The sequence below is a fragment of the Hemicordylus capensis genome, chromosome 2, assembly GCF_027244095.1.
Source record: "Hemicordylus capensis ecotype Gifberg chromosome 2, rHemCap1.1.pri, whole genome shotgun sequence".
In the NCBI taxonomy this organism is placed as follows: Eukaryota; Metazoa; Chordata; class Lepidosauria; order Squamata; family Cordylidae; genus Hemicordylus; species Hemicordylus capensis.
The window spans coordinates 94,137,674-94,154,339 of NC_069658.1; the positions used below are offsets into that span (position 1 = coordinate 94,137,674).

General features: G+C 40.3%; 1 protein-coding gene across 2 annotated transcripts in view; it reads right to left on the bottom strand.

Annotated features, from left to right (window-relative positions):
* Window positions 1-16,666, bottom strand: part of LRRC2 (leucine rich repeat containing 2) — a 117,629-nt gene that overhangs the window by 68,622 nt on the left and 32,341 nt on the right. For both annotated transcript variants that reach the window (XM_053287831.1, XM_053287830.1), the window contains exon 4: window positions 15,504-15,660. In XM_053287831.1, coding sequence (XP_053143806.1) covers window positions 15,504-15,660 — 157 coding nt within the window. The remainder of the gene's footprint in view (window positions 1-15,503; window positions 15,661-16,666) is intronic.

Below are 16,666 nucleotides of genomic sequence, written 5' to 3' on the forward strand. Positions count from 1 at the left end.
GTTATCACATATAAAGCCCTAAATACAAGGTGCTGGTTATAAATACAAGGTCCTGGTTATAACCTATAAAGCCCTAAACAGCTTAGGCCCTGGGTATTTAGGAGAACATCTTCTTCTCCATGAGCCACACCATCCATTGAGATCATCTGGAGAGTTCATCTGCAGTTGCCACCAGCTCCTCTGGTGGCTACGCAGGGACAAGCCTCATCTGCCCTGAGACTCTGGAATGTGCTCCCTACTGAAATAAGAGCCTCCCTTCTCTGACAACCTTTTAAAAGTCCCTAAAGATTCATTTAAAAATTTTTTTTAATTTGACTTTAGTTTTAAATTGTTTTAAGTTTTTCATTTTAATCTGTGGTTGCTGGTTTGAATCCCTGCTGCTGAAACACCTGTATCCGGCAGCAGCAATATAGGAAGATGCTGAAAGGCATCATCTCATACTGCATGGGAGATGGCAATGGTGAACCCCTCCTGTATTCTACCAAAGACAACCATAGGGCTCTGTGGTTGCCAGGAGTTGACACGACTCAATGACACACTTTACCTTTAAACCGCCCAGAGATGGAAGTTGGGGGTGCTCTACAAATTTGAGAATGAATGAATGAATAAAAGTCTTCAGCACACTCAGTCCATAAGCCAGGCCCACACATTTTGGCCATAGTTACCATCTCAAGGGGACAAATGCTCATAGTGATTTCTGGCAACGTCTACCCACCTAGAGGCAAAATGGGTGGTAGCACGGTTGCAGGTATAGTTTTCTCTGTGCTATCACCCCTTCTTTATCCCTACCACCAAACAATTAGGATAAAATTACAGTCATTTTTGCACAGAGGAAAGTGTTAATATCAAGATTAGAGTAGCAATGAACAAACTGTTATACTTTCTCCATGAAGTGATATTTAATATCAATTTTCATTTTCATTCCTCTGACACTGATAAAATATTATCTTAGTTTTTAAGATTGTTCACACAACCTGTGAGTGAGGCAGGTAGGGTGGGTGGGAGACAGGATCACACCTACCTTCCCCTAGATGATCCTCAGCAGCTTACTGGCAGCACTGCTCATGAGCCCCCGTGAGTGGATCAGGACAATAAAAGCATGATAACATACAGGCCAGGGGCGTAACTATAATAGAGCAAGGGGAGACAGTTGTCTGGGGGCCCAATGCCTTGCCGCCCCCCACCCCGAGGCAAGTCACATGACTGACTCCCCCCAACTACGCACCCGCCCGGGCTTCCTTCAGTTGTATTCATCCTCCAAAACTGATGGGAGTGTTAAGACCTGGAGCTACCAGAACAGCATGTCTTTCTCTAGTACTATCAAATGACTTGCATCATCCACAATTTACAAAACCTTTTAAAAAATAATTTAGGATGATGTTCTATTGTGGCACAGTGTGTGTGTGTGCGCGCGCACACACACACACACACAGAGCATAGTGAAAATTTATAACTATGCTTTTTGTTACCACTATTCAGCCTCATTTAAGATTTCTTTAAGATTTCATGAGCTGAGTTTCAGTGAGGGCAGAGCCCATTTTAAAATCTTGTCTCTGGGCCCACTCCAACCTTGCTACACCCCTGATACAGGCAGAGAAAGATAGAGTGGCTTCAGCACAACTTCCAGACCCTGTATCAGAAAAGTTATGCCAAATTAGTTGGGCAAACAATCATCTCTTGCCCTTCTCAAAGGAAATGGTCACCATGTCTAACAATCATAATGTGAGGGTCAACCTGCTGAAATGGATTCCTGTAGAGTATTAACATCCTGGCCATACAACTTATTAAGATGAATGGTGCGGGGTGCTGAAAATCTAAATGAAACCTACATCAGCATGTCATCACAAATCATGATATTGTAGACACACATACCTAGTGCTTTTTCTTTTTCTTTAGGATGTAGGATGTCACAAGAAGTACTCATGAAACTCACAAGGAAAATTTCCTTCTTATTCACTCATGGTTCTTTTCCCATATTCAAAACTGATGTGCCACAGTAAGCACTGCAATACAATGGTTGAATTTTCTATTGTGGTATTTTGATTTTATCATGCTGACTGTATTTAGAACAATGAGAAACCTTGGAAAATGTAAAGGGATATCTCTCTCCTTTGTGACATTGCCCTGCAAAATCTAATGCTTTCTGATTTATTATGACATGAGCTTTCATGGGTAATATCCGACTTCATCAGATGCATTTAAATGAATGAGAAGGTGGTATGGCATATGCACTGGCTTGTGGCACACTGGAGATTAGCCAAACTACTAACATGAAAAATAGAAAATCTTAGTGTTATCAGAACTGCCACAGAGTGCTGGCTAGACTCTTCAACTTTACCTTTGGCTTAAAGTGGGGAGATTACTTGGCTAAAGGGAGCTGTTTGGTTCCAGTATCAAATTTGAGCATGTTTGGTGTTTTGGAAAAGAGGAGAGGAGACAGAAATAAAGTTCAACTGTTTCATTAAGGGTATATGGGCATACAGAATGCAAAAGTTAGTCAAGGCAATAAATCTTGGCTGCTATTCTAAGCAAGCGTAAGACGGGCAACAATTTAGCTTGAAGTCCTGATTAGAAATAGATCAGCTTGGAGAGCCTGGCTTAAAGCTTGCTGTGGAAAGTGCTTGAAAGTTTGGAGGCTGGGGGCGGGGGGGGCGGTAAAGAGGCTTAGAAGAGCAAGAGGTTAGTTTACCTATCCTTCCTGGTTTAAGTTGGTGCACTGGTTGCACGTTGGTTGGCGTCTTCACCATTAGACAAGTGGGGGAAAGCAAGAAAGAAGCAAGGAGCAAAGGGCTCCAATTTGCTTCTATGAGAGTCCAAGATGATGAGGAGATTCATTGTTACTCGAATCTAATCACTTGGGATGTAGCTTGCCTGGCAAGGTATAGTTGTGTAGATGTGTGGTGTGATTTTAATAGAACTGATGGACAATCTCAAGAACAGGATACCCTATGGGCATACAAAAGTACACATCTTGTAAATGATGCACTCATTTTCCTAAATCCTTGCCAGCTAAATTGTTAATTGAGAAGGGGTTAGGAAATGCACCAATTATCTGTTTGCTCTTCGAGGAGTGCTTCACAGTTATCTCCTGTGAAAGGGAGGGTTCCTTTCCTGATGAATTCACTTTTTGAAATGGAGCCTGCTCACAGGCTACCGCCTTCTCTTGTGAACAAGAATAGTAGAAGCATCCCATTCAGTCTTGGCTATTCTGACTGTGGGGCGCATTGTCCCACAGTTATGGGGCAATGCTGAGCAATCAAACCCAGGCAGGTGAAAATTTCATTACGATCCAATAGTCTCTGGCTGTGTAGCCTTCCAAAGCGATATGAATAGAGGGGTGCTCTCTGGGTTACCCCCAAATTGAGCTGTCTGGCAACACTAGACAACCATAATAAAGATGGGGAAGAAACATACACACTTCTAATGGGGAGTTTTGAAAGTCTTGGATGGCAACCAAACAACTGGCAGAACGGGCAAGCCACTTTTCCATTTAAAACAAGCTTTCCTATTCCACATTTTTTTAGATGAAGTGAAAAATAATATACTTTTAAAATATTTTGGCTGGCTGTCCACATACTCCTCCTCCACCTGAGCTATAATTGCATAGGACAGCAGCTAGTGTTAATATAAAATGTTTCACATATTCTGTAATGGATGATAATAAATAAAAATAATAATAATGCCAAACATCCTAACTAAAGAAACGGATGCACCCTAGGAAGATGAGCCTGTTTTGTGGAGAACGTTTTTAGCTACACAGCACAGATCGTGGAGGGTGTGCTGGGAGATATTTGCCAATGTAAAATATCCTCTGGAAATGCCCTGCACCACCTGAAAACATGTCCCTGAGAGTTGCACAGTCATCAGGCATACATTTTGGGTGGTGCTGGACATTTCTGGATCAAGCAGGGATAAGAGAGAATTGCCCCCACCCACCTTCCATGCTCTGAAAGGTTTCTGCAGCACAGGCACATCTTACTGGGGTGTGCCTGTTTCCTTAGTTAGGATGTCAGTTAATAATAGTAATTTTAGTAATGCTACCAAAAATACTACCCATGCAATCTCCATATCAGCTATTCTAACAGAAAACAAATCAGCTGTGTTTCAGGTGCTTCCACACTTCTGGCTTACATTTCCAGCAAACACACCTGTTGATTAGGCACTGAATCATGGCAATTTCTATTAGTCAGTGTGCAAGTGATCTATTTTTCCAGACATCTTTCTTAAGGAGAGTGAAGAATGTACAAGGAAAGTACATTTTGTACAACTAATTTTTTCTTCCTCATTTTTATACAGAAATAAGAAGTCCTTCTGTGTGCCACCTCAAAAAAAAATTTTTTTTAATGAATAGAAGTTTGTATAGATTTTAATTTAGGGAATAATCCATTTTTTAAATTCTATTCTCCAGTGCCACCTTGTGGAATGCTTATACCAATTAAGCCTGCTGATTTATTTAATCCTAAATATCAAAATCATACTCATAAAACAGCCAGAATTTTACTTATATCCATAAACTCATGCTTATGCCTTCTTTATTATTTTTCTAATGTATTTTGCTGCTAGATTGCCCATAAAATATGTGCCAATGTCAGCTGGCAATTATCTTTATAAAATATAATGTACACAAATACATATAGCATGTCCATTAGTGTTATTGTAACAGTTGGGGAAATCTAATCTGGCAACAGATTCTAAACAACATTGGGGGGAAATAGCCCTCAGGGGGTTATTTATACAGAATATATAAAGAAAATGGCCAGTTTTTATCTCTTCTAATTCCCATGTCTTAAGTGAATGAACATATGAATCCTCATGTATCAGACCAAAGGCCTATCAAGTCCAGCATTCTGTTTCTCACAGTGACCACCAAAATGCTTCTTTCCTGCTGTTGTCCAACCAGTAACTGATATTAAAAGTTATACTACCTCTGAACATGGAGGTTACATATAGCCATAATGCCTAACTGCTATTGATAGATCTATTCTGCATGGATTTGTTTAATCCTCTTAGCTATCCAAGCCAGTAGCCATAATCACACCCCACAGCAGCAAATTTCATAAATTAATTGTGTTGTGTGAATAAGTGCTTTTTGCTGTCTATCCTGAATGTCTTGCCAATCAATTTGATTGGAGAGCTCCATTTTGAGAGAGGGCACAAACTTCTCTCTGTACACTTCTTCCATACCATGCATGATTTTATAAACTTCTATCATGTTCCCCAGTGATACCTTTTTTTTCTAAACTAAAGAGACCCAAACACTCCAGCATTTGAATTTGCTTTGCTTGTTAAATGTTGTGACATAACCAGGCGTCTTGGAACAGCATCAACAACAAAATATAACTCTTTGGGTTCAAACTCAAAAACGGTAAGGGGGAGCAGTTACATCAGAATAGTTAATATACTAATTACAGTAGCCTCCAAATGATGATCTGAAAATCCAGTGTGAATATCACCCAATTCCTATGTTTGTGAATTAGACTAATAACCACCTTGGAAGCTATTTTGGAGTATACTTGGAGAACAAAATACATTGTTAATGTTTGAAATTTTAAGGATTTCCAATTCAGTGATGTTGAAAATCTGAATTTCACAAGGTTTGGGGAGCATGCCCCTAGTTTTTCTGGAAATTTTAAATTCTTTTCCCATAAAATATTAAAATTGAAGATCCCCAGTATGGTATTTCATGAAACACCATTTCAAACAACAAACCCATAAAATATGGGAGACTATTTGTACTCTTGGATTTTTCTCATTACTAGTGGACATGATAGGCAGCCTGATGAGAGTGGACCAAGACCTCCAGACTCACAAGTGGCCTAAAAACTAGGTGTGGGCAAGGGATGCCTCACAAGCATATAGTGTGTAGGGAGGGGGATGAGGAAGTGATTTTTGCTCCTCCCCCCTCTGATCTCTGCAAAAGCCCATTTTGTTGCCATGAAGGCTACTTAGCACCCCACTTAGTTATTTAGATGAATTAGGCAATGGTTCTTAATGTGGGGTCTGCCAGTTGTTGCTGAACTACAACTCCCAGCATCCCCAGCCACAAAATTGAGATGTTGGAACATAGTTAAGCAAAATCTGGTGGACCCCACATTAAGAACCACTGAATTATTATTATTTCTTGTTTACACAGTCAGACAGGTGTTATTGACTGGTTTGTTTTATCCAGACATCGAGTCCTTCCCAAGGACCTGGGATGGCTGAATTTTATTGTCAGTTGTTATAGATATCGTCGCAGAATATAGGCTGTTCCCAGTAAAGCTGCTTTTTGTAATTCGCTGATGGTGATTTCTGTGGCCCCTATGGTGTTGAGGTGCTCTTCAAGGTCGTTTGGAACTGCACCCAGGGCACCAATTACCACTGGGATGATTTGGGTCTTCTTCTGCCACAGCCTTTCAATTTCAATTTGTAGATCTTTGTATTTGGTGATTTTTTCTATTTCTTTTTCTTCTATTCTGCTATCCCCTGGTAGTGCTATGTCGATTATTTTCACTTGTTTTTCTTTCTTCTTGACTACAGTGATATCTGGTGTATTGTGTGGCAGATGTTTGTCTGTTTGTAGTCGGAAGTCCCATAATATTTTTACATCTTCATTTTCTTCAACTTTTTCAATTTGATGGTCCCACCAATGTTTGGCTACAGATAGCTTGTATTTTTTGCAGATGTTCCAGTGTATCATCCCTGCTACCTTGTCATGCCTTTGTTTGTAGTCAGTCTGTGCGATCTTTTTACAACAGCTGATTAGGTGGTCCACGGTTTCATCTGCATCTTTACAAAGGCGGCACTTGCTGTTTGTTGTTGACGTTTCTACTTTTGCTCTTATTGCATTTGTTCTTAGTGCCTGTTCTTGCGCAGCCAGTATTAAACCCTCTGTTTCTTTCTTCAAGTTGCCATTCTTAAGCCATTGACAGGTCTTGGTGATGTCTGATTTTCCACTTATATTGTGCAAATATTAACCATGCAGGGGCTTATTTTTCCATTTTTCTGCTCGGTTCTTGACTTGTTCTTTCTTGTAGGCCTGCTTTCTTTCATTGGTTTTGAATAGTTTCGCGTTATTGACCATTTGAAGTGCATCTTCTTCACTGTCCTTGATATATTCTTCAAGGCCTCTTTTCTCCTCCTCTATTGTTTGATGGACTTGCAGCATTCCTCTTCCACCTGAGCTGCGAGGGAGGTAGAGCCTATGCACATCACTGCGGGGGTGCAGAGCATGATTGATGGTCATGATTTTCCTGGTCTTACGATCCAGCGTCTCCAGCTCTGCCTGGGTCCAGTCTATTATTCCTGCAGTGTATCTGATAACAGGTATAGCCCAGGTGTTTATGGCTTGTATGGTGTTCCCGCCATTGCGTTTGGACTTGAGGATTTTTCTAACTCTCCTGATGTATTCACTTCCAATTTTTCTTTTAACTTCAGTGTGTGCAATGTTATCAGCCTGGAGAATGCCCAAGTATTTGTAATGTTCTTTCTCTTCCAGGTTTTTATTCTTGCTTCCATTCAGCAGTTCTATTCCTTCTGTTTTACTTATTTTCCCTCTGTTCATTATTAACGCAGCACACTTGTCTAGTCCAAACTCCATTGCTATATCGCTACTGAATATACGGACAGTGTTTAGCAGAGAATTGATTTCTGACTGGGACTTTCCATACAACTTCAGATCGTCCATGTACAGCAGATGGTTGATTTTACTTGATGTTTTAGATGTTTGGTATCCGAGGCCTGTTTCGTTGAGTATTTGTGAAAGTGGGGTCATGGCGATTACAAACAACAGAGGGGATAGTGAGTCCCCTTGGAAAATACCTCTTCTAATGCTAACCTGTCCAAGTTTCTCTCCATTGATTATTAACTGTGTACTCCAGATGCTCATTGCTTTTTTTATAAATATCTGAATGTTTTTGCTGACACCAGTTGTTTCTAAACATTTTAGTATCCATGTGTGAGGCAATGAATCGAAGGCTTTCTTGTAGTCATTCCATGCAACACTTAGATTTGTTTTTCTTCTCTTGCAATTTTCTAAAATCATTTTGTCAATCAGCAGCTGGTCTTTTGTGCCTCTGGTGTTCGGGCAATTTCCTTTCTGTTCAACTGTAAGCTGTTTGTTAGTTAATAAGTTCTGCATTACTTCATCTGCTATTATTCCAGTTAATAATTTGAACATGGTTGGAAGGCAGGTTATCGGTCTATAATTACTTGGAACTACACCTTTTGCTGGGTCTTTCATGATGAGATGAGTTTTCCCAGTTGTTAGCCATTGTTCAATATCACCTCCTTGCAAAATGTGATTGAACTGTTTTGATAGTTGTTTATGAAGGCTTGTTAGGTGTTTAAGCCAAAAGCCATGCAGTTCATCGTCGCCTGGAGCAGTCCAATTTTTAATGTTCTTTGCTCTTTCACTGATTAATTCTGGTGTTATTATTAGATCTTGCATTTGTTGGTTACATTTTTTGACCTCTTTCATCCAGCCTGCTTTTTCATTATAATCTATTGGATTGTCCCATAATTTCCCCCAGAATTGCACTGTTTCTTCTTTATTTGGTGTTTCTAGGTTTTATTGCAGTTTCTCCTTCTATGCTTTGGTAGAAACGTCTCTGATTCGACTGGAATTGGAGATTCTGCCTGTGTTGTGTGATTCTGGCTTCATACCTGCTAATGTTCTTTACACTGCTGTTATTTGCTGCTTTATTATTACCAGGACTTCTCTAATTTTCCTTGAATCTAGGTGGTATTTTTGGATCAGATACTGTTTGGTGTTTTCATTCTTCAGCTTCTTGTCTTTCATATCTTTCAATTTACTAGCATCTGATCTAAGACTGGCGATTTTATTTTCTAATCTAATCTTCCATTTAGGTGATGTACTGCTTTCTTTTTTTACAGGTCCACTGATCTTATATCCGAGCTCTTGTGTTGTTATTGTTGCTGCACTGTACATTAGTTGGTTTGTTTCTTGCAAATTCTTGGTTGTTATCTCTGCAGGTGCAGCACTGACATCTTTTAATGCCTGAGCAAGTTGTTTTTTTGGCAACTGTTTTTAGAGCTGGAAGTCGAACCCTGGTGGTTGTTTGGTTCATGTGCTCAGTTATTTTTTGCTTTTGTTCTTGTTGCTTTTCTGTTAAACGGCATTTGGGTTTTTGAGGTGAAGGCAAAGGGGTGGTTGCCTGGTTTTCATTTTGAAACAGTTCAGTAACAGTGGCATCCTTTATTTCCAACACCTCCTCCACCTGCGCCTGAGCAACTTCTTCAATTGGTGGTAATTCTTCCATATCTTGACCCTGTGTTGCTCTTTCCAGTTCTTCCAGCTCAAGTCCTGTTGCCCACTTGCCACCAGATGTCCAGGGACTATAGCACCTGGTGCGGTCCTTGTTGACCCAGGCGACGACCGATCCGGTATAGATTTATTAAAGTTACGTCTCACCATATTGTTGATGGGAGAGGCACTCTTTGTCTGGCTCCTCTGGTGAGACCTGTCCAGTATGGTTGGACCTCTGGCATAGCTCTCACCTTCCTCAGATCACACAAGCCCCACAACCACGCCAAGGTAGTGCCTCACTGGGGGATAATCAATGCTTTATTATTATTATTATTAATTCTATTTCTATACCGCGCTTCCAAAAATGGCTCAGGGTGGTTTACACAGAGAAATAACAAACAAATAAGATGGATCCCTGTCCCCAAAGGGCTCACATTCTAAAAATAAACATCAGATAGACACCAGCAACAGTCACTGGACTGTTGAATTAGGGGGTATATAGTCTGGGTCAATGCTTGATTTTGCTATGCAGACCTGAAGGAATGAAAAAAAATCCAGAGTTTTGTATGAGCATCTGAATGTGTATTAATCACATTTGGATGAACATCTGAATGTGTATTCAAGCACTTAGCCCAATGGGAGTCTCAGTGCTTGAATGTGCATTTCAGGTTCATCCGGCTGCTCATCTGAATGTAATGGAAAGGAAGAAATTGTGCCCCCACATTACCGAGGACGGTAGACAATACTCCTTTCTTATGTTAGAAGGGCAGTTACATTGCTATATCTATGCTAAAAAGTAGCCCCAAGATTTATGTCTTAAAATTATTATTTAAAACTTAAAAGTAAAACTAATTCCATATAAAATGGTATCTATACAAGTCCAATAAGTACTTCTGTCTTCTGCAATCTGCCTCTACCAACGCTGGCTGTAATTACTGTATGTAATGCAAAGGAGGAAAGTCCTTAAAGATGACATCAATAGTGTTTGTTTCTTTATGTATAAAAACAAGAGCAGGGCCATTGTACTCCCATGTTTTTAGCTTGGAATGTATGTTGCTGCCATCAGTAGAAATATAACGTCAGAATACCAACCATCAATTATGATCACACATGAGGAGCTGGCTATTTGCTTCAAGCGAGACCCAGATTAGGGATGCGCTGAAACACGATTCAGCTTCCGAATCTCAGCACAATCCCTTTAAAATCGAGTGCTTACCCAGCCCCTTTAATGCGGAGGAAAGCAGGTCCATCCCTGCTCCTCCTCCATTCGCCACCACTTCCGTAGTGGTGGCACTTCCCCTAGCTATCAGAACGCACCAGCAGCACTCTCCCCCAGCAGCCTACATGTAACACCTGTAGGAGAAGAATGGTAGTTCAACTCCCATTAGCAGAGCAAAGCCAGTTTGGGGAGAATTCAGCCAAGCAAGAGGTCTTGAGACAGTTCTTTAAGGTTGAAGAACAAGGATTTATTTAGAAGTTACAAAAAGATAGGAAAGCTGAGCTTAAGCAGGATTCGTGGAACCAGGTTCCACAAATCCTGTAGGCTGATCCATATAAATATCTTCTTTGATGTCTCTATGAAGAAATGAAATTTTCACATCTATGTGATCCACTTGCATTTTATTTGCTGCTGCAATGCTTAGGAGCATCCGTGTTTTACAACGGGAGCAAATGTCTCATCATCCCCGTCTCCATTCTCCATTTTGCAAGAATCCCTTTTACCACCAGTCTCACTTTGTAATGCTGGGCATCTCCTTCTGCATTTTGCTTAATTTTAAAAATCCACTTGCACCCCACAGTCTTTCTTCCCTCAGGTAGCTCTGTGAGTGTCCATGTGTTTTTTGAGCAATGATTCCATTTCTTCTTTCGCAGCTTCCTTCCAGTTTTGTGCTTCAGTTGCAGGTAAGTTATCAATTTCTTTCTTCATGTGCTTGGGTCTTGAAATCTTTCTCCCTTTGCAATATAGGAAGGTTTCTTAGGCAGGACTCCTTTATTTTGTTGTGTTGAACACTGCACCCTTTCTTCACCACCAGCATTGTCTTCCTCTGAATCGCTGCCAGGTGTAAAACTTACAGTGGATCCTTCCTTTTGGTCATATTGCCTTGATTCTCCCACTGAAAACTGGGCTCTAAGTTTAGCAGTTCACTTGTTTTTTCATTTTCACTGAAGTATGCTACATTGCATATTTTAATTGTTTCTGTGGCAAAATCTAAAATCCTATATCCTTTACAACCTATGGAATAGCCAACAAGTATTTTTTCCTCAGATCTACAGTTGAGGTGGTCCTTTTGGCTTTTGCTATATAGGTGTATGCTTTACATCCAAACCTTCTTATATGACACAATGTGGGCTTGTTGTCATGCCATAACTCATGCAGCATTGTTCCTGTGGACTTTGTTGGCAATCTGTTTTGCAGGTAAGTAGCAGTCATCACTGCCTCTCCCCAAAATTTTGTGGCCGAATCAGCATCTACAAGTACGCATCTCATCATTTCCATAAGAGAACGGTTCTTTCTTTCCTCCATTCCAATTTGTCTGGAATATAAGGAACAGTCTTTTAGTGTTCAATGCCCTCCTCCTTTAGCAACCTTATGACATCAGTCACAGTGTATTCACCATCATTATCAGTGCGGAGGATCTGTGACTTTCTCCCAAACTTGTTGCTCATGCTTGCAACATATTATTTTATTCTTTCTAGTACTTGTTCCTTTTCAATTAACAGGTATATATGTATCTAGAAAAGTCATCAATGAAAGTAAGAACATATTTATTCCCTCCTGATGTATTAACTTGCATAGGTCTACAAACATCACTATGAATCAATTCCAAAGGATGCTGTGTTTCTCTTTCTTTGTGTGGAAGAAAAGCAGGCCGTGTTGCCTTTGCTCTTATACAGCATGCACACTTTGATTCAGTGCTGCAGGGGGGCTATTTTTAGACCATTTACCAAATCCAACTTTTCAGCCTGGCATCTCTATGGCTTAATCTTCTATGCCACAAATTCAGACATCCTATGTGTGTACATTCCTTCATAGGTTTGGTCTTTTCAGGCACACATTCTACTTCAAGCAATCCATTCTCTGGTAAAACCTCTTTCATAAGCAATTCCTGTTTATGAGTAATGAAACAGTGCCTTCCTTAAAATTCTACTTCGTAGCCCCTTTCTGTAGCATATTTTTCAGACATCCGACTTGTTTATAGAGTAGGCACATACAAAGCTTCTTCCATGGTTAATCCAATGGTTTCTCCTTTCTCCAGTTTGCAGAGCAACTGTGCAGATGTATCCCTTTGGCATACATCAGTTTTCCATCTGCCAAATATATAGGGATTTTACAACTTGTATCTAGGTTTCTAAATCTCTCCCTTTCTTTAATCAGGTTGCTTGTAGCACCTGAGTGAAGGCAAATGCCACTCTTGCATTCCTCAGACTTAGCTTCCAAAACTTTATCTGTTCTTGCGAGGCATAACCTTTGCTTATTAGCTTTAGTCCCTGATTGCTTGTAAATTACTCTCTTTGCAACTTTGTTTTGCTTTGCCTCTTGTCTGCAAACTCTTTATTTTGGGGACACTTATTCAGCAAGTGTTTAGGACTTCCACAAATAAAGCATTTCTTATTTCTTTGCAAGGTTCTAAATGCATTTTCTTCACTTTCCTTTGGTTGCTTTTCATCCCTTCTGCACAAATCAAAGTCCTCTAGATAGTTAATTACAAACTGTAAGTCTGCATCCTCCTTGACTTCTAAGGCACTAGTCACACTATCAAAGTAATGTGGCAAACTATTCAACAGCAATACTGTCAAAATGAAATCGAGCATGATTAATTCTTGAGCTTGCAGTTGTCTAGATACTTCTAACATTTCATTTATGTGCTTGGACAGACATTCTCCCTCTCTAAGTCTTTTATTGCTCAGTTTTCTTACTAGATGCACTTTGGAAACCACAGTCTTCTTTTCATATAATCCCTTCAGAGTTTCCCACATATTCTTTGCATTTTATTTGTCTCTTAAGAGATGCCCTAAGATTGGGTCAATCACTACCAAGCAAATCAATCCTAATGCCTTTTCATCTGTTCCGTCCCATTCTTTCTGCTCCTTTCCTGCATGTGCAGGACACAGGGTGTGCAGAACACTGCCAGGTCCATGACTCTTGAGGAGCATCTCCATCTTGAAAGACCAGAACTTGTACTCGAGACTTTGCAATTTTTCAAACATCTGGAATGCTTGTGCTGTCTCAATTTTCAAAGCTATTCTCTTTGCTTTGCTTGCTATTTAACTCTCTAGGCTTTTTTCTTTTATTTACTCGCTTCTAGGCCTCATAACACTTTGTAGGGGAAGAATGGCAGTTTGGCAGTTCAGTCCTCAAACAGCAGTGCAAAACTGCTTTGGTGAGAAAGCAGCAAAGTAAGAGGTCTTGAAACAGTTCTTTAGTATCGAAGAACTACAAGGATTTATTTAATGAAAAGGTTACCAACAAATGTGAAAAAGCCTGCAGCTTATTCCAGCTGTAGTTCATGGCTGAAGAGAGACACCAAAACAAACAGCCATCTCTGGAGAGACAAAATGGAGACTAACACTGAAAGAACAAAGAGGGCAGGAGTCCAGCACTTTTATCCATGACCCCAGTGATTACTAAGAGACATTGCAGCTGAGAGCTGATGTTGCCAGGGTCCTAGCTCCAACAACGCCAGCATGCACGTGGCTTCCTTGCATGGTCAGTAACCATGCTGACTGCACAAATGGCTGCTGCGTATGCATGGAGGCCATGTGCATTCCAGCATCATGCACAAGCTGCTGGGGTAGAGTGCTGCTGGACCACGTTGATAGCTGCATGTATTTATAGTTATTGTTCACCTGATCTGCTCCTGCTTCTGCACTAATTAGGGATCATGTAGCACCCATGATGATGGCACTGCACTACATAGCCTATCAGATTTGAATCTGTGACAAAGGCACTGAAGGCAAACACATCCCTCTCCCTGACCTCACTTTGAATGTTGAGGAACACATTTACATTGTCAAAACAATTAGATGATGCTCCCTCCCCCTCCACATTGTGCTAGTGATTTTCATTGCCTTCAAGCACTTTGCATCTATGTATAGTCATGGATAGATATACATGAATAGGCCAGGCAAGATAGATGGGGTGCTCATCCAGATGTGAATCCTCTTGAAAATAACAGTGCAAGCCATTGGCATCCACATTCAGATCCACCCTTCATTGCTTTTACTGGCCGATATGCTGTGCAACTTTATGAGGGTGGAGTAAGAGCTCCGTCCTTGCAAGGGGCGAATAAACTAGGTGTGCAAAACTTACTTTGCAGTGCTAGGCAATCAGAGGGGAAGGAGAAAACCATCTCCATTTTTATCTCCTCCCTCCAAAAGCTCTTTTTGCGTTCAGGAACATGTCCATGAAGGTCACACAGCCCTCGCAGACATATTCCTGAATTTAAAAAAGAGCTTTTGCAGTGACAGAAATAAAAATAGCTTTCCCGTTGCCTGCCAAGCACTGCAAAGCAAGCCTAGGCTTGCACTGTTATTTTTGTTGCTTCTTCTGAGGACAGAGCTCTTACTTAGCCTTCATAAGGCTGCACAGCATGACAATCATTATTACTATTATTAGGAATATTTATATACTACTTTTAGACCAAAAAGAGTTGTCAAAGCAATTAACATAGCAAAAGAAATAAGAATTTGGTTTCTTGTCCCAAAGCAGCTCACAACTGAAAAAGAAACAAGGGAGATGAGACACCAGCAACAGCCAGTGCTAAACAGTAAAAGGCCGCCATTCTAAAAAGGTGCCGTTTTCCCAGTTAGTAGTACTGGGTCCAACATCTGAATGTGTATCACCTGTTGAAAGTAATGCAGTGCAGTGCAATATTAATTTCTATGTGCACCTTTGGATGTGGGTGGCTTACTTTCCTTGGCTTACTTTCAATGGGATGTGCATTTAGAGGTGCATTTGATGCACATGCCCATCCATCTTGTTGCCCAACTAGTTCAACTTCATGGAACTAGATCAGAGTGATCGAGCATCAGCCTAGGTGCCTCAGAAATAGAGATGTAGTCTGGCTTCCCCCAACACCCATCACCTTGTGGACAATTTTATACCCTTTAACAAAGGCGTGCAAAATCACCAAAAAGGAACAGAGTGTATTTAACAAAGGTGTGTATGTTCATAATACATTCCTTCCCACTCCTGCAGCTCAGCACTAAATGCTATAACAAACAAGAAGAGTTTAAGTCAGAGGAAAAAACATACCAATTTCAACTGGAAGATCTGTGATTTGGTTACTGGATAACTCTAGTATTCTCAGCTCCTGAAATAAAGCTATGTAGGCTGGAATGGTTGTAATCTTGGTATTGTTTATATGCCATTCTTGTAGATGTGTCTGTTCCTTCAGCGAATCTGGGAATTCCTAGGGAATTAAAGTATCATACAATAAGGTCTTCATATAGAAACGTTCACATACAGATTTTGTCAGCATATGTAGAGATAAGCAAAACGTTACCAGAAAGTGCTATGAAGATATATTTTGTTATCCCTTACATTTCTATTACATTTTCTAGAAAGATTGTGAGAAGAAGATGCATTTTAAGGGCAAAAACTACAATTTATACACATGTATACTGGCTGACATGATAAGGAACATTTCTGAATGTAGTCTTTGAAAAAATAATCATTTTTCTCAAAGCTAGGAATTGCCTGATATGTCCTTTCAATTTCAATGGGACTACTTTGAGTAATTTTCCTCATGATGTTAGTCAGAGTGAAGTCATTCACACAATTTTCGGTTGTGTGAAAGCAAGATAGAAGGAAAACCTGGGTAGAAGCGATTTTGTGGAAGCAAGGTAGGAGGAAAACCTGGGTAGTTTCTCCTCCTACCTTGCTTCCACAAAATCACTTCTACCCAGGTTTTCCTCCTACCTTGCTTTCACACAACCAAAAATTGGAAGCACATGCAGCTCCCAAACCCAGGTAGAACACAGTTTTTAACTGTGTGAATGATCTCAGTGTTCATATATATATATTGCCATCTTTATTTTTGTACTAAGGCCAAATAGAGGAAACATCAGATATCAGTATATGGATCTCCCATCTCTTCCAATTTATTTTAAAAGCAGCAGATCTGAACTGGACTGAAACTGTGAAACTCAAAAAAGGGGAGTTAACCCTGTAACTGGAAGAAGGGGGCAATAACTATTTCCCCCACACTGTTTTCCCAACACCAATTCATTCCTGCTTCTCAGCACTATTTTCCAGTATAAATAGTTCCCTCCAAAATACAGTTTGTCCTGTTAGGGAAAACATTGAGGTGGATGTATTGTTACAGAATAGGTAATGGCGATTCAGCCACACCATTGTTTGACAGAATGCTGGCTTATAGTCCAGGAGGACAGTGGTGTTTCTGAATGGTAACCTTG